Source organism: Sturnira hondurensis, unplaced genomic scaffold, assembly GCF_014824575.4.
Source record: "Sturnira hondurensis isolate 20B ecotype Veracruz unplaced genomic scaffold, ASM1482457v3 Scaffold0020237, whole genome shotgun sequence".
NCBI lineage: Eukaryota > Metazoa > Chordata > Mammalia > Chiroptera > Phyllostomidae > Sturnira > Sturnira hondurensis.
In genome coordinates this window covers 2,012,677-2,033,877 of record NW_028092868.1, presented here as the reverse complement: position 1 = coordinate 2,033,877, position 21,201 = coordinate 2,012,677, and the positions used below count along the sequence as shown (strand labels likewise).

Below are 21,201 nucleotides of genomic sequence, written 5' to 3'. Positions count from 1 at the left end.
CCACTGTCCTTATGGACATTAAATAAACAAGTATATCTGTAATAGCAGGTGATAAGTCCTGTGAAAGAATGGGGACCAGAGCATGACAGCGGTCAGAAGAGGCCTCTGGGGGAGGTGGTAATGTGAGCAGAGACCTGCATTAAGTGGAGGAGGGAGGGCTGGGTTGAGTCGTGTGAAGTCTGGGAGGGAACTTTGCAGGCAGAGAGAAGAAAGGCCCAAGGCCTGTGGTGGGAACGTGTGCGAGGGGCTGGTGTGTTTTGAGCTGAGTGAGTGAGGGGATAAGGAGTAGGAAGTAAAGCTGGGGGGTGGCGGAGCCTGGGGGCCTGGTAGGACTCGCTAAGGACTCGGGTTTGTTTTAAGAGTGATGGGAAGTCGTTGGCAGAGTCCTAAGGGGGGAGCTATGTGATCTGTCTACATTTTAAAATGGTCTCTCTGAACCCTCTTGGAGGGTGGGGAGGGTGTTCTGTGGAGGGCTTGCCAGTAGGATGGCGATTTTACAACTTTAAGAACTCCTTCTTAGCCTGATCTTTGCTTAATAGTGAGCACGTGCTGTGCATCTACTATGTGCCTGCGTGTTTCAAGCTCTTTAGAGGCGTTAGCTCACCGTAACAAACTTTGAGGAAGGCGGACATCACTCTGATTTCGCACACACGCACAAAGCAGGTTCAGAAAGGTTGAGGGACCCGCCCCAGGCGCAGTGATGGTGATGACGTGCTGGGCTAGGGAGGGGCTCCCAGCTGTCTGGCTCCAACCCCTGTGCAGCACATGGGATTAACAGTCGCTGGGCTGTCTTTTCCTGAAGGGGTCTCAGCACAGCGTGGCTGGAGGACTCAATGGGTCTGGGGTGCAGGCAGCGGGTGAAGGGGCTCTTGTGCTTGGATGTTGGCTCCTCTGACCACCTGTCCTTCCCCCTAGCGCCAACCAGGCCCTGGACCGGTTTGCAATGAAGCGGTTCTATGAGGATAAGATTGTACCCATTGGCCAGCCATCTCAGAGAAGGTGGGTCTCACAGCCCAGGGCACACATATGTGTGCTTGCTGTATGTGGGGACTGGCCTCGTATACCCACGGGGGATGGGGCAGCGTGCCTAGGTGGGGGGGCACCAAGCATGCCTGTTCAGGGGCCAGCCTGGAAGGGTCTGAGCTCAGGGACATGGGTGAGTGTGCCCACAGATGGGCACAGCAGTTGGCTCCCGAGGCTGGTGCTGGAGAGCAGCGGGGGTATCTGTGGGGGCGCATTGGTCTGAGTACAAGAGGGCAGACTGTATGAGGAGGCAGTTCGACTCTTGGTCCTGAAAGCGGGACTGCTTCAGTGTTTGGACGAGTCTATAGGAAGCTGAGGTCCCTGCCCTGAGTAGGTCCCACATACTCTTAATAAGAGTCACCTTTTACTGAGAAAGCTTTTAAATACTTTATCAAGGACACCCAACCACGTGGTCTCGTTGGAGTCTGCAGCAGCCCAGGTGGGAACAGGGCAGGGACTGACTCTGTCATTCATTTGGCAGATTTTAGGTGGTCTGCGGTATTCCAAGTGCTAGAAATATCTGGTTGAACAGGACACGGTCCTTTGCCCCTAGTGAGCTGATGGGTGGACCTCGCACAAGTACATACACAAACAAAACACTTTTAGACAGTAATTAGTTCTAGGGAAGGAGGAGGATAGCGTTCTGCCGAAATGAGAGCTGACGGGAGAGGAATGGGGCTGTTTGAATGACCGTGCCAGGGAATGCCTCTCGGAGGAGGTGGATTTGAACTCAAGATTGAATAATGATGAGCCACCACTCGACAATCTAGGGCACGCTCATTTACAGGAGAGAAGCCTGAGCCCAGAGGGAAGGGATGTGACATGACCAGGGTCCACAGAGAGCAGTGGCAGAGCCAGAATGTATTCAGGGACCTGCCCCCTGGTTGTGTCATCCACATCCCGAGGGCCACCTCTGGATTCAGCTCTAGGACAGCATGCTGTTCAGTGATGTCTGACCCACAGGAAGGCACAGGCAGTGTCAGGACCAGGTGGGCCTTGGGAGGCTGCAGGTGAGTAGGAGCCAGAATGGTAGAAACCCAGGCCCAGAGGGGCGTGCAGGAGAGTTGGACTCGGGCGCTGCCCCCTGTGTGGCCGGAGCCGTGGGCCTGTCACACCTGTTTGTGATGTGTTGCATTGGGCTACTCACTGGGACTACGGTGCTGAATCTCTCAGGCAAGGTCTTTTGGGGCTTATCTTCTGGCGGATGACACCCTGGAAATACCCCGTCAAGGTCATTTCAGAGAAATGGAACGTGATGGGTGAGAGAGTGATGGGAGTGGGCGCGAGAGGCTGATTCCAAGGGACTGGCCTCTCTGAGAAGGTGCTTCTCAGAGAGGACCTCACCACAGTGTGAGGTGAGGTCTGGGAAGATGGGAGGAAGCATCTGGGTGAAGGTCTGGGCAGAGGGGACAGCGGGCGCACAGGCCTGGAGGCCACAGTGACCCACTGAGTTTTCTAACCCTTTGGAACACTTGGCCAGCAGGACCCCCTTGCTGCATGTCCTGGCGCTTCCCAGACTCTCCATGCTGGGGTGTCCCCAACTCACATCACCCTTGCCTTGCTTGCCTCTCTAGAAATGTGCTGGCCCTGCTGGGGGCTGTTTCCGCCATTGTAGTGGGAGGCCCTAGCAGAAATGAGTGAGTCCTCAGGCAACCTAGTGTCCTACACTTGGCACAAGGCAGCTGGTGGCCAGCCTCAGGTCAGCTGGATCAGAAACCGGATGTCTTTACATGCAGAAAATCCTGGCTAGGCTGCCAGACAGAGCAGCTGGGGATCAATGAGAGTGTTCCCAGGGAAGAAGTCTCGGGGAGGGAAGAACTATCACTCAAGTACCTGCTCCTCAGTCCCTGGCTTGCCTGGCCTTGGCCACGAGTCTGGCCCTTGCCATCGAAGGGCAAGGGATATGGCTAGAGGAGTGTCACACTCTATGCTATGGTGGCACACTGTGGCTTGGAGAGAGCAGGCAGAGTAGTCACGCCTCTGACGCTGGAAACCTGGAGAATGGGGATCGGTGCTGCCTCTCAGGAATAGGGTCACGCAGGGGTTCCACGGTGCTCAGTGTCTATGTGTGTTTACACTATCTGTGTCTGCCTCACAGTCATATCTGCCCGCACGTCTGCTTATGGGTAGGTGGTTCTGTTTGTGCCCGAATGTGAAAGTGCCACTTTCCCGCCTTCTTGTCCGCGTCACTGGTAAGGAATGAGGCAGTTGGAGGAGAGGAGGGCAGGGTGAGAGGCAGGGAGGGGCTTGGCCTGCGGCTTTCCCATTCATTGTCACCCCACCTCCGGACTCATTGTCCCCAGCACACAGACACATCCTGTTGGCATGATCAGAAGTTCTGATAGGAACCCGCCATTCCAGGTTTCCGGTTTGAGTAATGGGGCTGGGGGCTGGGCAGGGGCCTGAATAGGAGCTGGCGCTGCCCATCAGATTATCTTGCTTGGGTTGTCCAAGGTGGCCCCACCCCGGCCCAGGGACAGAGGCCCACAGGCCTGGAGGTAGGCCAAGGAGTGAAGATATAGGAGGGGATTCTTATCATGGTCATTTGGGTTCTGGTCCCACCCACCTCAAAAGCCCATGTTGGCTTCCTCACAGTCTCATGTGTGTTCTGATTGGTTGAGCCCATGTAGCTTGCTGTCCTCTGGCCAGTCAGAAGAGAAGGAAGCACTGGCCAATAGCAGAAGGATTGGCCTCTGTTCCGGCAGATGCATTGGAGTCAGACTTCTTCCCCTCTCTCCTCATTCACTCTGAGCTCTTTGTGTACTTGCTGTGTGACTTTGGGAGGCTCATGACCCTTTCTGGACCAAATTTTTTCCTTTCTGTTTTGAAGGAGTGGGAATAGGTTAATCCTCCCATTTTTCCAATAAGATCTTTGTTGAAAGAATTGGGAGATGTTGACCCTAGAGCCAGAAGTACTTAGTGGAAATTAAATATCTTCCAACACCAAATGAAATGATCTAGAGAGACTTTCCTACACTTTGACATGAAATTAAAAAGTGAAAGCCTGTATTTTTTACGCTCTTATTATTCTCTGGAGGGTCATGTGGCTGGTGGGCCTGTGCGGAGCTGACCCAGGGCCCATGGGGATGAATGTCAGTTTGGTTTGGGCTCTGGATAAGGATGTCAGAGCTGTCGGATGGTCATCAGCCATCTTGTGTAGTGGTGAGCGGTTCAGGGATACCTGTCAGGGCTGTGGGGAAACAACTTTTGACCCGGTAGGAGATTCCTGGGCTGAGAGAGAAGCAGGAATGAGATGCTCATGTTGACCACCAGGGGTCGCTGGAGAACCCCAAATTGGGGGTTTGGCTAGACCCAGCTCTAGGTGTAGTAGTGCTTGCTCGCCCTTCCTACCTGAAGGCTTCAGGCGGCAAGGGTGGTCTGTGCTGGGCAGAGACCCCAGCCACGGGGAGGCCTGGGGGTATTGGCGGGTGGTGGGCACAGGCTACTTGGGACCACCTAGGGCAGTGTTCTGGGGGAAGAGAGAACACGGGATGGCTCTGCCCCAGTGTGGGTCTCCTTGGCTGAAGCTGCCCCTGTCCTGGCTCCAGGTACGTGCATTACTTCAGCGGCCTGCTCTCTGGCACCATCAAAATGAACAACAAGCCCCTGTTTCTTCACCACGTGATCATGCACGGCATCCCCAACTTCGAGTCTAAAGGAGGTACGGGCTCCAGCCCTCTGGCTTCCCACCCCCTTCTGTTTCCCATCTCCTTCTCTGAAGAGGCAGCCATGGGTGGGGAAAACACAGGCTCGTACTGGAGGCTCAGCTGCCCCACTTCCTGAGCTTTCTTTAGCCCCAGTCTGCTCATTTGCAAAGTGGGTTCCACACTCACAGTGCCTGTTGACGGATGTTGGATGTGGCAATGTTTTTGTCAACTTAAAATGACAAAGCTAGTGAATGAAAAGCTGCTATTTCTTCCTCTTTCTCTTTCCATTGCTCCTTCCTCTTTTTCTCCTTCCTCTTCCTCCCCCCTTCCTTCCTTTCTCCCCAACTTCCTTCACTCTCTCTTCTCCCTCTTCTGGCTCCCACTGTCCTGCTGTCTCAGCTAACACCACCCTTCCCTTACAGGGTGTCGGCCATTTCTCCGGATCTACCAGGCCATGCAGCCTGTTTACACATCTGGCATTTAGTAAGTATTCCACAGGAATGAGAGGCGTGGATGCCACAGCTCTGAAGCTGAGGACCGGGAGCCAGCTGGGTGGGTGTGTGTGGGTTGGGGGGGCTCCTTAAATCCCTTATAGGAGAGGGCTAAGGGGTAAATTCGGCAAAGTTCCCCAGTGACCTGGTGGCAGAGGGGGAGAAGGGAGAAAATGCGCTGCCTGCCCTGCACCAGCCCCTCTTTCCTTCGGCCCACCTCTCTCCCATAGCAACGTCCAAGGAGACAGCCAGACCAGCATCTGCATCACCATTGAGCCTGGGCTGCTCTTGAAGGGAGACATCCTGGTGAGCACGGCCCCTTTGCTTGTAGCCCCACCTCTTTGTTTCTTTTTCTCCTGGCTCTCTTCCTGCTCTCCTCCTCCCTCTCCTAGGCAAGACCTCACTCCCGGTGAGCCACCAGCCTTGGGGTTGTAGGCTCTCAGGTCTCTTGCAAGGCCTTTCAACCTCTGACAATCCTTGTGCATTCTCCTGCCTTGGAGTCAGACATCCCTTCCGCTGGGCTCACCTCTTGTTCTGGAACATCTGGGGAAATAGCTATCAGTGGGAGCTGTTACCTCCTGGCTTCTGCTTGGTGACGAGGGCCCCCTCAATTCTAGATTCAGCCCTTCCTCCGTCTGTTTGAATCCACCCCTACTTTTTCCATTCCTATTTGCATGCAAGAGATTCTTGAGAGGTAGTTTTGTCCCCATGGGATAAGACTGGCCTCCAACTCTCTGCTCTTCTAGAAGTTTCCCCAGAGAGCTCTGAGATCCCATTTGGTGTTGGTGACCTCTGTCTCACGGGGTTTGGGGCAAGCCTTGGGGACCCAGTCTTTGGCCTGATAAAGAAGCTCCATGGGACCCAGTTCCTCGCCTCTGGCTCCTGATGGGCTCCGCTCTCTTTCTCGTACAGCTGAAGTGCTACCACAAGAAGTTCCGGAGCCCAGCCCGAGATGTCATCTTCCGTGTGCAGTTCCACACCTGTGCCATCCATGACCTGGGGGTTGTCTTTGGGAAGGAGGACCTTGATGAGGCCTTCAAAGGTGGGCCCTTTGCGTGGAGAGGTGGATCTAGCAAGGGATCGTTCTGTCACAGGTAGAAGAGCCGTCACGGAGGAGGACATGGCAGCAGTGGGGAGGCAACTGTTTCCTGAGGGAAGAGCAGGTCGTCAGGGAGGTGTCTCTCCCTTTTTTTCTCTGTTCATTTGAGGTTTTATCTACGTTACATTCAGGACTGGGACATATCCATATCCATCTATCCATCCATCCATCTATCTGTCTTTCCATCTGCCCACCCACCCACCCACCCATCCAAAGTTATCTGTCTGTGCATTTATCTACTCATCCATCCATCAAGCCATCCACTCATCTACCCATCCACCCACCCATCCAGATCTGTGCATCCATCCACCCATCCATTCATCCACTCATCTACCCACACGTCCAAATCCATCCATCCATCCACCCATTCATCTGTCCATCTATCCATCCACCAAGCATGTGTATATGTGTCCATTTATCCAGCTACTTGTGTGTATATGTGCCAGGCGTGTGCTAGATCTTGGAGATACAAAGAGAAAGAGGTGAGCCCATAGCCTTAGTGAGCTCAGTCTTGTGGGAGACCAAGACCCACAAACATGATGCTATGAAGTGATGCCTGCAGTGATAGAGGCATGCACAGGTGTGGTGGGTGCCCTGGGGAGCGGGCCCCATCCCTGATGTAACTTCACTTGCTACAAGCAGTATATGGGGACCTGTGTCCAGACTGGGCTCAGGCAGAGAGCAGAGTGGGGTGGGGACTCGGGGGAGGAGGGGCATGACCTCCCAGTGGAGTCTGGCTGTGCAGGAGAAGGGTGTGTCCCTGCACTGGAGCCCGGAGGACAGAAGCAGAGGACGCCTCTGTGATTACAGAACAGAACAGAACAAGTGTTATCAATTGTAACAAGGAAAAATAAAGGAACGGTTGACACCGTAAAGGTGGGGTTGGTGAGAGGTGGGAGAAAGAAAGGGGCGTAAATTCCTCCTTTTAACGTAGAAGGAGTCAGGACACCATCAAGAATGGACAGCCCAAGAAGTAGAGGCTTGACTACAGTATTTACAGTTTCAAAGGTGATCAGTAGAAGAAATGAGTAGTATAAATGAGCCAAATCTCTCATCTTCACAGAGGTAATTAGTGGGGAGTTAAAAATACTGCTATGTCTAGAAATAATGCCATAAAAACTGTGGCTGTTATTTAGAATATTAGAGGTCACTGCCAGTAGAACCAGTAGAACCAGAAATAGAAATGGGTAGAAATGGTTACCTCAGGAAAGTAGGACTGGGGCTGATAATAATATGTAATCAATGTGCGCATGCGTATTACTTTAATCTTTTCTAGAAGGAAACTTTGTATGGAGTTCTGTTCTGGAACTGACTGCCCACTTTGTTGTTCCTTCTCCTTTTGCAGATGATCGATTTCCAGAATATGGCAAGGTGGAATTTGTGTTTTCCTATGGACCAGAGAAAATTCAAGGTATAAGCCAAGTTAGAATCCATTCATCCATTCATCATTCACTCCCTTCCCTCTGTCCTGGCCTGTCCACCCGCCCCCCCACCCGCCCTGTCCTTCACCATTCTCCCCCTGATCTTCTCTATAATTGTCAAGCTACCTGTGACCGAAAGGCAGGCCCTACCGTAAAAGATCTGGGTATCATAGTGGACCCCCAGCTAAACATGAACCAGTGACTTAATCTCTGGGTAACAAAAATAAAAGAGCAGACAGAGAGGCGCTGCGTTGGATAAACTGTTCTAGCCCCATTAGGTCATTGCCCACGTATATTTAGAGACCAAGGGCCATGGAGGATGGAGGGAGTGGCTGAGGGGACACTCAGAGGTGCTGGATAAATGATGAGTATTTCTGAGAACCGAGGTGATTCAACCTGAAGATGAGAAGACCAACTTAATAATAGCCTTTGAGCCTTTAGACTGGTTATATGTGGAGACCAGTTGTTCTCCATCTTATTTGGGGACAGAATGGGAGGACATGAAGTTAGGTTACAGACAGAGGGACTCTGGATGGATTCAAGACAGGACTGCCAGGTCGGGGAGGTGACTCACCCCGGAGTGTCTGGCTTGCACGCAGTCTGTGCCGTCTTCACGCTGGGCTTTCTCTGGACGTGTAGGGGACCTGCTGCCTCTCTCCTCTGACCCCTACCTGGAGTGGAGAGTGCCTTAAGCAGTGGGGCAGGGGGATGGCCTGGAGGACCCTGTGTCCTCTTGATGTCCAGGCTGTGAGCCCTGCCCCTTCCACATGCCCCCCCCACTCCCCCTGCTGCCTCCGGGGGCAGACTGGTCTCTGTACTGCCCCTGGGCCACAGAAAAGAAAGGGACAGAACTCATGCAGAGGGTCCCCCAGCTTTCCCTTGGGGGGGGTCTTCACTTCTCAGTGCCCTGTCCTCATTTCCCCCTGTGACCTGGTATGTGCCTTCTCAAGAATGCAGGAAACCAGACCCCTAGGTTCTCCGTCCAACTTAAGCCACTGGTCCCGCCCCGCCAAGGTCAGGAAAATGAGAAGTCCCTTAGAGAGCATCCTTGGGGGGTCTTGTCAGCTTCCTCTGTTTTCTCAGCTGCTGGTCTCTTTTTCTTTCTCCTCACTGTCCACCCGCCCTTCCCTGCCCTTTCAGGCATGGAGCACCTGGAGAACGGGCCGAGCGTGTCGGTGGACTACAACACCTCCGACCCCCTCATCCGCTGGGATTCCTATGACAACTTCAATGGGCACCATGAGGACGGCATGGAGGGTAGGTGGGGCCCGTGGCTTCCCGCCACTCTCCAGACTGCACAGCCCCTGGGTCCCGGCTCTCTTGTTTGGCACTGACACTGTGCTGCATTCAAAGGGCAGGCAGAGGAGACATCTGAGGCCCCTCTGAGAGCTCACAGTTCTGTGGGAGACAATAAGGCAAATGCGAATGTGTTAAATAATGAAGGCAGAGCTTTAAAAAAAACACCCACAAACAGCCACACGAGGAGGCGCCCTTGGTACCAAGGGAGTCCCACGGATGGTGAGTGCTAGCTGGAGTGGCCTGGGAGGGCTCCTTAGAGGAGGTGTCCTGGAGTGGACCTTGAGGTACCCCCTGTGATGCCAGCACAGCCTTTGTTTGGTTTCTTGTGAAACCCACTGCTGCGCATCTGCGGCCTCCCTGCCTGCGTTCCCTGGGCTCGGAGCACCAGGAGTGTGGACAGAGCATCGGGGCCCACAGGCTTTCATCGACCGCCAACGAAAACGTTTGAGAGCTGGAAACAAACAGAGAGGCCCCAAAGTTTGAAAAGAAAGCTGCAGAATGAAAATTAATACATGTTTAGTTGCAAAACCTAACATTATGTCAGATGGTCAACAGCAACTCTGTTCAGCTCTTGAGAGCTATATATGGGGTTATATTTATTTATGTGGTTCATTTGAATATGTGAGATGGGATGCAGGGCAGGGCCTCCAAAAGCGAGTATGCCTGGAGGTCAGGAACTCTTGAGACACCCTGTCTGGGGTTTGGCCACAGGCTCGTTTCCCTGATTTGGTCCCAGGACCGCGGAATGTGGGAGTTGGGAGGACCCTCAGGATCATCGGCCCACCCCTCCATCAGTTTTTAGTTGGGGTAACTGAGACCTGCGTGATTTATCCCCATGAACTGGGACGAATCTCCTCAAGGACACCAGTGCCCAGTCTCTGGGCTTCTCCTTCCAACTGAAACTGGTTCTGGGGAGGGGCTGTCCTGTCCTTGGGACCCTAGGCCATGCGGCAGAGCTGTGTTAGGGACAGCCAGGCACCCTCGCCCTCCTCCCAGAAGGAGAAAGATTCTCCTTCTGGCCTTGGAGACACCAGAAGGAGCGAATGTGGGAGGAAGATGGTGTCTGGGCTAGAAGTGAGGGCTTGATGGGAGCACATTGTTCAGTGTGCAGCGTTGCAGAGTTGAAGTCTCTTCCTCATACCTACCCTTCCCCTCCCCTGGCGTGCGGACATTCCACTCCGCCCAGGCAGCCCCCCAAACAGCCCTTCCCCCTCCCCACTGCCCCAGCCCCATCCCCTTGTGCTGAGTGGCTGAGGAGGGAACAGAAGGAGGCAGAGGGTGAAATGAATTAGTCCTGCGGTACCGGTGGCTGTCAGCCTAACTGCTCATCTTCTGGGGGGTGTTTGCATTTTTAACAAGAACGTTTGGCAATTGAAGGAATTTTCAATGTCCTTCCATCTCTCCCTGGTGTGGATTCAATGCGATGATAAATGTAAGAACATTTGGTAAACTCTAAAGTGCCAGGCAAATAAAAGGTGAAATAATTAAGGGGAAAGAAGGAGTGGCTGTGGAAGGCCAGGGCTCTGGATACTGTCGGCCGGCAGCAGGAGGGAAGGAAGGAGGGCAGAGGGAACCGTGAAGGTCAGGGAGAATGGAGAGGATGAAGGGAGGCCCTGGCCTGCTGTCCCTTCTTCTGCGGTCTGCTCCTCCAGGCCGGGGATGGGGCCAGTGGGATCTTTTGGCCAGTTAAAGGTCAGCTTGTCCTATAGGGTCCCAGCAGGTCCTCTCTGGAGGCTGAGAGCTGGCTCTATGCCTGAGGGTGGGCAGGGGAGGCAGCTGGGTGGTCACCCGCCAGTCCCACTCTGTGCTCCCTGCTGCTTCGGGCTGCACCCCCCACAGGGACAGGAAAGCAAACGGTGACCAGCCCTGGGGTGGGAACAGGAACATTAGCCCCATCCTGCTCCTCCTCCTACCTGGGGTACTTCTGGAAGGCTCTAGATTCTGGGGCCCAGACATAAAGCATTTTGTTCTGGCCAATTCTCCAGTCAAGAGAGGGAAGCCGAAGGCCTGTGTCTGTCTTCCTAGTTGTGGACAAGTCCCCGTGCCTCAGTTTCCCCGTGTGCCAACTGGGGTAGGGGCACCTAACCCCCAAGATTCTGGGGTGCTCAGGAGATGGCGTAAGTCGGAGCATGGGAGGGGGCGTGGCCTTCCCCTGGCGTGGTCCAGGGCTGCCACGGTGAGCTTCGCCGGTTCTCTGGGAGGTCCTGGACTGGGAGGGGCCGGTTGACCCTGAGGTGGAATAGCGCCGTGGGCGAGCGTGGGTGCTTCAGAGCCCACCTGCCGGGGTCCCAAGCCCAGCTCCCTCCTCTGTGGCTGCATGTCCACGGTCAGGTTATTTAGCCTTCCTGTGGTTCCTCGTTTCGTCATCTAGAAACTTGGGGCAGGAATAGTATCGCATCATTGGGTTATTGTAGCGATTTTACAAGGGGCAGTTTAGTGCAGAAGTCAAGAATGTGGCCTCTGGAGCTAAACCACCCAGGTTCAAATCCTTTGACGAGATGCCATCCTGTTGTGGCCGCAGTTTACTCTGCTGCCAAGTGGGGATTTAGTGAACAACTTTTGGGGATGGGCAGTTGTGGAGAGGCTGCCTGCTGTGTTTTCTCACAAGTCCTGGACCCATTGGTCGTTACCATGGTGACATCTCAAGGGTCTGCAGCCGGGACTAAGGTTGAAGGCCCTTTGGCCTTGGGAGCCAGCTCTGGTTTTGCCACATGCCAGCTGTGGTGCCAGTCCTGGACCGTCACCTAATGCTCACGGGCACGCTGTGAAGCGGGCTCTGTCATTACGGCTAGATGGGGGAACCGAGGCACGGAAGGCCGAAGTAATCTGCCCAGGGCTGCCTAGCCAGTGAAGAGAGGACCTGGGTGTGAATACCCAGTGCTAAGCCTGGAGCAGTCCTGGGTTGGCTGACGTCCCCAGGGGGCTATTCTGGGTATCTGGTCCTGTGGGCATATACCTATTCTGGGTATATGCCCGGGTCCTGATGAGCCTGGGTGAGTGTCTGCCCACTTTACCTACCTCTGCCTACTTCTCACCCCTGGACAGACCTGATCACCCTGGTCCTGCCTCCACCATGAGGAAGGCTCAGATGTGGTGGTGCCTTCAGCGTGGCACCCTGGAGGTTTTGGGGCTGGCCCGTTCTGGTGCTAGCAGGACTTCGGTGCAGGGAGCAGCCGAGATGCATGTGTCCCTCCATGTCTCTCCCCCACCTCCAGAGGGGGTGATGGGGCTGCTCACTCTGGAATGAGGGACTAGCCTCTCCAAACAGGTACAGTGTGTCCAAGGTGAGACAAGGCCATTTCTGGAATCAGCCAGCCTCTCCTATTTTCGGCCTGCCAGGAGAGTGAAGAGGAGAGGCCAGGCCAGTTCCTGTGGAGCCCACCGGGTGGTTCAGATGGGGCGGGGGAGGGGCACTGAGCCAGGCACCCTGGAACAGAAATCGTCTCTGGCCTGGGCCCCACCTTGCCACTTCCATGGGGTGAGGGGTGGCCAGCACTGGGGTCAGAGGTTCTCTTCCTCTGGGAAGCCTTCCAGGTGACCCTGACTTAACCCCCAGTGCCCTGACTGTTCTGTGTTTAACCCCTTCCTGGCTGCCTGCATCCCCACCCTCCTAACTCCTAATTCTGGTTTCAGGTGTGTGGTATTGTGATGCTGAGTGAATTCTTCCACTGGCTAGGACATCCCAGACTAATAGCAGCAGCAAGATGAGGGGAGAAAGAACAGTGCGGACGGGGCCTTCTGTTCTCTGTAGGTTGACCTCCCAGGCTGGGATGGCACAAGACAATCATAGGGCCCATCAGTGGGGATGCTGAGGCTCGGGAGGGGAAGGGACCCGCCAACGAGGGAGGCAGTCCCCATGTGTGGCACTCACCTTTGCACGATCTCAGCTCCGGCTGTACCAGTGACCACACTGAAGTGCGACAAGACGGGGAACATCGCCTGCAGGTACGAGAGAAGGAGTGGAGCTGATATTTGAATCTGGGAGTCTGGCTCCACATCCCTTTCCACCTGGCTTAGAGCTCAGCTTATTCAGCACCTCTACACCCCTAAGTCAGGGGGGCTCCCCAACTTCTCAAACCCTTAGCTGACAGGGAGCTTGCTGCCACATAGAGTGGCCCACTTCACTCTGGACAGGCCCAGGAAATAGAACCAGAAAGAGAGGGAAAAGGAAGAGAGTGTGGACCGAGGCTGGGGTGACCATGGTGCTTGGGGACCATTTTGACTCGCCTGCATTTAGGCCAGAAGGAGGGGGAGTGAAGAAAGGGGAAGGATGGATGGAAGGCAACAGCAAGAGCTTTCTGAGCACAGAAGCTTCCAGGCCTTGGGGCAGGTGACTGAGGGACTGGGGAATACCTGTCGTCTCGGAGACCCCTTGCTTTGGGAGCGGCACCCTCTGGTGAACCCGACTGCCTGGTATCTGAGATTGGGCTGCCACCACCAAGTAACACAGAGTGAGCAGCTTAAACAGTAGACATTCATTTTTTCGCAGCCTGGAGGCCATAAATCTGAGATCAAGCTGTTGAAAGGTTGGCTCTTCCGGAGACCTCTCTCCTTGGCTAACAGTCGGCTGTCTTCTCCCTATCTCTTCACCGGTCTGCCCATGGTACGCCTGTGTCCTAATCACCTCTTATAAGGACAGTCAGATTGGATGAGGGCCTGCCCAAATGACCTCTTTTTAAATTACCTCTTTTAAGGCCCTATCTCCAAATATAGCCACATTCAGAGGTACCGGGGGGGGGGGGGGTGAGGACTTCAACATACAAATTTGGTGGAGGCGGGGGCGGGGGTGGGGGCGGGGGGCATTCAGCCCTTAACACCTAGGAAGGAGTTTCCTGGGTTTCTCATAGTCAGATGCCTGAAGCCTTGGTCCTGAGTGGGGAAGAGAAGATCCAGGGTGGGTGCAGGGGAGAGCGGTCTTATTCTGCACCAGCCTCCTCCTTGCGGGCTGTCTCTGTCATTCCCCAGTCTGGGCTGGAGCCTGCCAGCTCAGCGCTCTGGCTGACACCACGTTTCACAGCCTCCAGAAGCCCCATTAGCTGTTTGGCCTGAGTTCTGAAGCCCCGCGCTCAGATCTCAGCGCCTGCGGGTGGGAGCGGGGCTGTGTTTCTGCCTGTGCTGCCCAGAGTCGTCTCCAAGTTCCTCTGGAGTGTTCTAGGGCAGACCTTCTCGGAAGCAAGTCCCACACTAAGGGCTGTGGGCTGCCTTTTGCCTTCCAGAAGCCCAGAGATTGACTAGGCCTGGGGTGCCTCACTCCCGCCCTTCCCCAGCCTTCTTGGGCACTGAGTTATGAGAGCTTCTCATGGCGCACAGGGAGGCCCGGGGAGCAGGGGCGAGTGCTGAGTGAAGCAGCAGATGGCTTGGGGCCAGAGAAAGAGTGAAAGGAGAATAGGACAAGTCCCCCAGCTTGGCTTAAGATGGCTCGGGGGGCTGCTAACCACCCGCTTCTGGGTTTCCCCTCCTGTGTGATGCCTGTCAGCCTTGCTTTGTTTTGGTGGGCAGTCCCACCAGAGCCAGGGGCTGTGACAGGGGGCTTGGCTTTGTACCCAAGTTTCTGAGCCCCCAGGATCTGTGAGGAGAGGCATTTCCTTCCTCAGGGGAGGGGGTCCTGCTCTGGAGGGCACCGACCCCCTCCTTAAACTCTTATGCCTGTTCCTTGTCAGGAACAAGAGCCTTCCTGACAGTGGCCAGGGGTGCCTGGTCTGTGGGCCCATCCGAAGATTCTCTGATTTTTTTTTTTTTGAGGGGGAAAGAAGGAAGGAGAGATGCCCAGCAAACAGGCAGAGACTGAGAAGGAGAGAGAAATGGGTGAGAGACACAGAGAGACAGAAATACAGACTGGACAGACATTGGCCTGGGAGGCAGGGGATTTGGGTTCTGAGCGTCCTTGGTAACTCTTTTTCTTTAGATTGTTTTCTTTCCTGTAAAATGAGGGGGCTGGAGAAGTGACTCTTCCCATTTATTTGAGCTCAATCACTGTTTCTTTCTATGACTTCTGAGGAGCTAAGACAGTCCCACCAAGCTCTCCTCTCAGACCTTCCCAAGTCCTGAGTGTGGAGCAGGGAGCAGTATAGCTTGGGGGTTGTATCAGCCAGGAGAGACTTGGTGATGCTGGGTAACAACCAGCCCCAAATTCTCAGTGGCTTAACCTAATGAAAACACATTTCTTCCCCCTGCTGCCTGTCCAGTGTGAGTTGGCAGGGGTCTCTGTGCATCTTAGTTACTCTGGGCTGGTGGTGGCTTCATCTCAGAGATGCTGCCATCATTGCTGCCTCTGGGGGTGGAGGGCATTATGACTTGCAGACTGTTCCTGCCAGGATGTGACACTCTTTTTTTGTGTGCTCACACTTTATTGGCCAAAACAACTCATACATCCAAGCCTCATTTCAAAGGTGCAGGGAAGTTGTGCCTGGAAGATGGAAAGCCAAAATAACGCTGAACAGATTAATCTCTACCCTGGATAGTGAGACTATGCGATTGAGAATCAGAAGGTCTGGTTCCAAGCTCTGTTGTTTATCACTGTGTTCCTCAGTCGAGTCACTTTGCCTCTTGGAGACCCAAATGCTTTTCCTGTAAAATGGGGGAGACAACAGCGTCTTCTGTTGTTAAGGTTCAATGAGGTAATATGTGTCAACTGTGAAGGATGGAGTGCCTGGTATGTGCTATGCTGGCAGTAATTTGTGTCTGTTATTATTGTTATTATTATTATCATCATCATCATCCTTATTGTTGAAGTGCTAGAGGAGAGAAGATAGAGGTGTGATTTTGAATGTATACAAACCCACTCTTCTGAAGAAGAAGGTCACACCCCCCTGGTCTGTTCTACACTTGGCCCTATTCTGGGAGCCCCTTTCTTGGGAGTCAGGAGATTTGCCTCTGACACCAGCTTGCTATGCAACCTTGGACAAGTTGTTTCCCATCTGGCTTTCAGTGGCCGTATCAGTGAATGGAGGAGGATGGATCCCAAAGGGGACTTCTGACTCTAAAGCTGTCCCATGGTAACAATGATGACAAACACGATGGCCAACCTTGTGTGCCTGCCCTGTGCCGGGTTCCACTGAGTCGACGTTCTCTTGGTTACTCCTCCCCAAAGCCCTAGAAGTAGCTGCTGCTTTGCAACTCTTAGATTGAACGAGCAGAACTTGTAGGGTGTGATTATAGAGCCGCTTTATTTTATCTACCCCTGTCCTTTAAAGGCGTCCTTTGCTTCCGTTGCCCCCATATGTCATTAGGGTGAATCCTGTACCTTTTCTGATCACTCTTGTGTAATAAAAAGATCCTCTGGTCAGTAATACAGGTGCCCAGTGCCAGTGACCTTGGTACTTCATGCAGAGCTAGTTCTTCCCCCGTGTCAGCCCCTAGCTGGCCGCCAGCTCTGTGTGTGTGTCTCAGCAGGTTCTCTCCCTGTTTTCTGCACTTACCGGAAGAGAGGAGAGGAGGGAAGGGGTCAGAACATTCTTGCCTGCCTGGCACCATTGTGGCATTGCACAGGCCTGCTCTGGGTGGAGGTATGAGTGCTGAGCTTTCTGCTCAGTGGAAGATTCTGAAGGCATCAAATGCTGTTTCTGTCTTGCAGCCCATTTGTGGGTGTTTTGGAGACACTGCCCCCGCCCTCATCTCCCCCTGTCCCTCACTCTCTGTTTCCTCCAGGCAGTGACAGCAGGCAGCTCTATGGCATATTTATGACCCTCAGCCCAGAAATCCCCTGCTCCCTCCAGCTTCCTCCTGCCGAGGCCCCTTCGGCCCTCCAGGGGGCCCTCTTGGACAGGATCTGAGGCAGCCCTGGGTGGCTCTCTCCCCTTAGTCCAGGGCAGCCCCTCTCCGTTCCCCTGTCTGCCTTGCACCCCGAAGACTCTCAGGCCCCAGCCTGGTCCAGTCTCCCATGTTCTCCATGCCCCAGCCAACTGAGGCTGAGCTGAGCTGAGCAGACTCCCTGAGGGGAGGGAAGAGCCCTTCGCTGGTGGCACTCACCCCTCTTCCCCCGACTGCCTCTGAGAGAGTCCATTTCCTGACCCCCTTCCTCCTTCGATGTGGAAGTGCATGGATGTAGTTTAGAGCTACAGAGAGGTTTCCGCCATCTCTCTTTTTATTATTTTATTATTATTACTTTTTAATAATCTTTTTAAATTTGTTTTAAAGATTTTATTTTTTATTTATTTATCTTTAGAGGGGAAGGAGAGAGGGAGAGAAACATTAATGTATGATTGCCTTTTGTGCGTCCCCTCCTGGGAGTTGGCCTGCACAGGGAACCGGCCTGCAACCCAGGCATGTGCCCTGACTGGGAATTGAACCGTGATCCTCTGGTTCCAAGGCCTGTGCTCAATCTACTGAGCTACATCAGCCAGGGCTGACCATCTCTTTTTTTAAAAGAATGCAGCTGCCGAGAGCATATATTCCCAATGTTACATAATAAAATGTATTACACTGATAAAGCTTAACACCATAACTTAACCTGTTTAAAGCGTGCTATTTGATGGATTTTAATATATTTAGGGTTGTGCCACGTCACCATAATCTAATTTCAGAATGTTTTTCATCACTCCCCAAAGAAACCTCCTGCCCGTTAGCAGTCAGTCCCCATTTCTGTCCCTACCCCGACCCCAGCCCCAGCCTACTTCCTGTAGGTTTGTCTGTTGTGGATATTTCATGTAAACGGAATTGCAGAGTACGCGGCTTTCTCTTAGTGTGGTGTTTCCAGGGTCCATCCCTGGGGTAGCGTGTATCAGTGCTTCAGTCTTGTTGAATAGTTTCCCGCTGTGTGGACACTTGGTTTGTGCACACACCGGTCGGTGAATATCTGCGCTGTGTTCGCTTCGGGGGTATTTTAGAGAATGCTGCTGTGGACATTTGTGTACGGCTTTTGGCATGGACTCCTGTTTTTATTTTTTCTGGGGTGGATACCTGGGAGTAGAATTGCTGGGTCATAGAGTAACTCTGTGTTTAGTTGTTTGAGGGCCTGCCAGACTGCTCTCCAAAGCGTCTGTACCGGTTTACATTCCTTCCCTGCCGAAGGATGAGGATTGCAGTTTCTCCAGGCCCTCACCCGCACTTGTGATTTTCTTTGGTATTCTAGCCATCCTAGTGGGTGTAGAGTGGTATTTCATTGTGGTTTTGACTTGCATCACCCTGAGAATTAATGATGTTGAACATCTTTGTTAACTGGCCGTTATATTGTATGTCTTCTTTAGAAAAACATCTATTCACATCTTTGGCACATTTTTTTTAAAGTTGGGGATTTGCCTTTTTGTTATTGAGTTATGAACTCCTTATATAGCCTGGAAATAGGCCCCTTATCAGATGCATGAATTGTGGATATTTTCTCCTGTTCTGTGGGTGACTTTCTGCAGGTCCTGCTTTTGGAATGTGGCGTTCATTTTCCTGTGGCCTTGGTCACAACTGAGACCCAAATGCTTCTGTATTAACTTCAGATTGCAACTAGGGTTCCTGCTGTCTAGGTGAGGAAACTGAGGCAATAACGGAAAGGCCAGGGGTCCACACTGCTTTCTGTCATTTTACATCTGAATCCCAAAGATGATTCATCTGTAGCCCGAGACGCTTTAGGCTGCTTGGTCTGATCTCTCTCCAGCCCTGGAACTGGTGAGAAACCTGTCCCGTTACACAGAGAGGGAGGCTGGGTTCCAGGTCCCTGGATGGCAGAACAGCACAAAAGCCCAGGAGTTCTGCCACCAGCTGCCTCAGCCACCTGTGTGGCTCTGTGTCCCTTCATGTCCCCAGGGCCAAACCGGATGAGGGAGAGCAGTGGCCCCTTTGCATTGGGAATGAGGCAGTTAGGCAGTGGGGCAAACAGCCCCTGTGCCCTACATTCATAGGGGTGACATTCCTGCCTTCCGAACTTTGGGGTAGGATATGGGAGGAACCAGTAAAAGAGGGGCACACAAGATTGCAGGTGGGCTCCAGTAATTCACACAAAGAGTCCGGGAACCCCGGAGCCATACACGTGTCCCTCGTAGCTGAGCAGAGGACGATTTTCTAAGCACCAGTGCTGAGTCTGGAGTTCAGCACCAAACTGATTTTTCTTGGGAAATCTTAACTTGGCTTGTGAGAAAGGGCAGCCCTTTTGGTCTGTAGCTTCAGGGTTGGGGGAGGACGGGCAGAGTAATTCAAAGCTGCTCTGGCTCTGTTCTAGCACGTTGTATAGGACAAAGGGCTTAGAGTGCAGCAGGAGCAGTGTGAGTTAGCCACCTGGTAGAACTTCCTGGCCGAGAGGGCGGATCAGCTGCGGCAAGCAATTCGAGTCCTTGTCCTCTTGGCCCTGTTGGGAAGATTTGTTGGGAAACAAGGGAGATGGGTCTCGGTGGGGACGGTCTACACGGAGGTCGTGACAGAGGCAGGGATCAAACGCCTTCCTGAGGAGGATCTGGGTGCCTTCTCTTCCTCCCAGAGAGGCGACCTCTCCTGACCTTCTGGAACAACCAGAATGCTGAGAATTCAAATGCAAGGTCAGCCTGACCTTGTGGGTGAAGAAGATGACACCGGTGACCCAGCATCTGCCGGCCACCTGCTTAGCACTGTTCCTTGTCGGGCGGGCGGGCGGGCCGGGGCTTGTCCTGGTGCCCTCGAACCCTTCGCGGGCCCTGCTCTGCGAGGCAGCTGGCAGGCTTGGGGAGCAGTGTCTGCCCGTGGAACATTTGGAAAACCGATACCCTCCCGAGTGAATGCGCCTTCGGTCCTCTGTAATCTCTACCATCAGGTGGAGGTTGGGAGGCCGGAGCCACATTCAGAGCGGACGCGGAGCTCTTGGCCAGTGGCCTGAGCGGCACCGGCTGCCCTCGCCGTGTGCTCAGATATCAGGCTGGAGGCCGGGGAAGACGAGACTGTGCACTCTTTCCCTCTCCACCACCTTCCTCCTTTCTCCCCTACCAGACTGAGCCAAGCGTAAGTTAGCTGGACCCGGCCAGACCCCAAGATACTGACTTTAACCATGTCCAAGAAAAGAAATTCAAGCTTCCCTCGATCACATATTTTTTCTTACCCAACGAAAGCTGCCTTTCACCCATCATCCCCACTCCTTCTGTTTCTTTTCTCAGATCACTTACTGGGTGACAGGCACTACACTAGACCTTGTGCTATAGAAAGTCATGCCCTGGGGTTGCCTGCAGGCAAGGGTGGTGGGTGGGGGGTTCAGTGAGATCAGACAGGCATGCCATGCACTCTGAACCCCACTGGAGACAGATTGTGGCTGAGGGCCACGGCTTCTCAGGAGAGCAGAAGGTTCTGGGGATGGTGTTGATGGGGGCTGCGTTTTTCCTGGGTCCTGGAGGCAGATGACACTGAAGACAGAATTGTTTTTCAAATCTAAAAGTGGTGTAGCAATATTGCTCAGGGTCTAGAAAGTAGGGGGAAAGAAAAGCAATTGATCTGACTGGCTTCCTTTGCTCGGCTGCCCTCCACCTACATGGGGCCTGAAAGGGGAGAGGGAACCAGGGGATCAAGAGAAAAGACAGCACTCAAATCCTGCAGTGGACCAGTCCCTGGAGCCCAGATTTGGTGCTCAGTGCACATGACGGCCTGTCAGCTACTCAGGGAGCACACGTACTCTGCCTGCTGCTTTTCCTCACTGCAGCCGGTAGAGGCTCTGCCCTGCTCCTTGGTTTCCAGGCCCCAGGTGGGGCAGGCGGATGCTGTCTCTGCTCTGAGTGGGGTTGGGGAGAGGTGTCGGCTCACAGCATCCAGGCCTCAGTGGTGAGGGCTGTCTTTCTGGGTAGTTCTGGATTATTCCTTGCTGGACCTGGTCAGGCCCTAGGTGTGTCTCAGTGCCTTTGGAGGCTGTACCTGGCCCTCTTTCTCCCTGTCCAGGGAGGTTGTCCTGGGCTGGTTCCTAGGTGCTAACTGAGGTGGTTTGCTCTTTGGCAAAGTTCAACCCCTTCACTACTTGTCCTGGCTTTTCAGGGTCCTCTTTCCATCAGCCTCCAGGACACAGCATTGTTCCTGGAGCTTGTCCCTGTCTTGCCCGCCCCTGCCTGCTACCTGGTATGCTTCTCGTCAGGCAGCAGAGCCCCTCCCACCTGGCTCACTTTCCCAGGTCCTGCTTTCTGTCCAGCCAGCAGTTCTGGGGGCATTTATGGGGAGAGCTTTCAGTGGATCTGGGATCTGCGTGTGAACTTCTCCAGGATCATCCAGAAGCCGGGCTCCATTCCCATGTGTGAGCCAATCCCTCTACTCATTTTTGGGGGGGTTTGCAGAGGTGTCACACCATAGTTGGG

At 53.7% G+C, this 21,201-nt stretch overlaps 1 protein-coding gene across 11 annotated transcripts in view; it reads left to right on the top strand.

Moving 5' to 3' along the window:
• The window catches only part of TNS1 (tensin 1), a 158,641-nt gene that overhangs the window by 77,373 nt on the left and 60,067 nt on the right, over positions 1-21,201 (top strand). For all 11 annotated transcript variants that reach the window (XM_037029103.1, XM_037029102.1, XM_037029109.1 and 8 more), the window contains 7 exons: positions 916-999; positions 4,572-4,684; positions 5,093-5,153; positions 5,392-5,467; positions 6,074-6,203; positions 7,606-7,671; positions 8,822-8,938. In XM_037029103.1, coding sequence (XP_036884998.1) covers positions 916-999; positions 4,572-4,684; positions 5,093-5,153; positions 5,392-5,467; positions 6,074-6,203; positions 7,606-7,671; positions 8,822-8,938 — 647 coding nt within the window. The remainder of the gene's footprint in view (positions 1-915; positions 1,000-4,571; positions 4,685-5,092; positions 5,154-5,391; positions 5,468-6,073; positions 6,204-7,605; positions 7,672-8,821; positions 8,939-21,201) is intronic.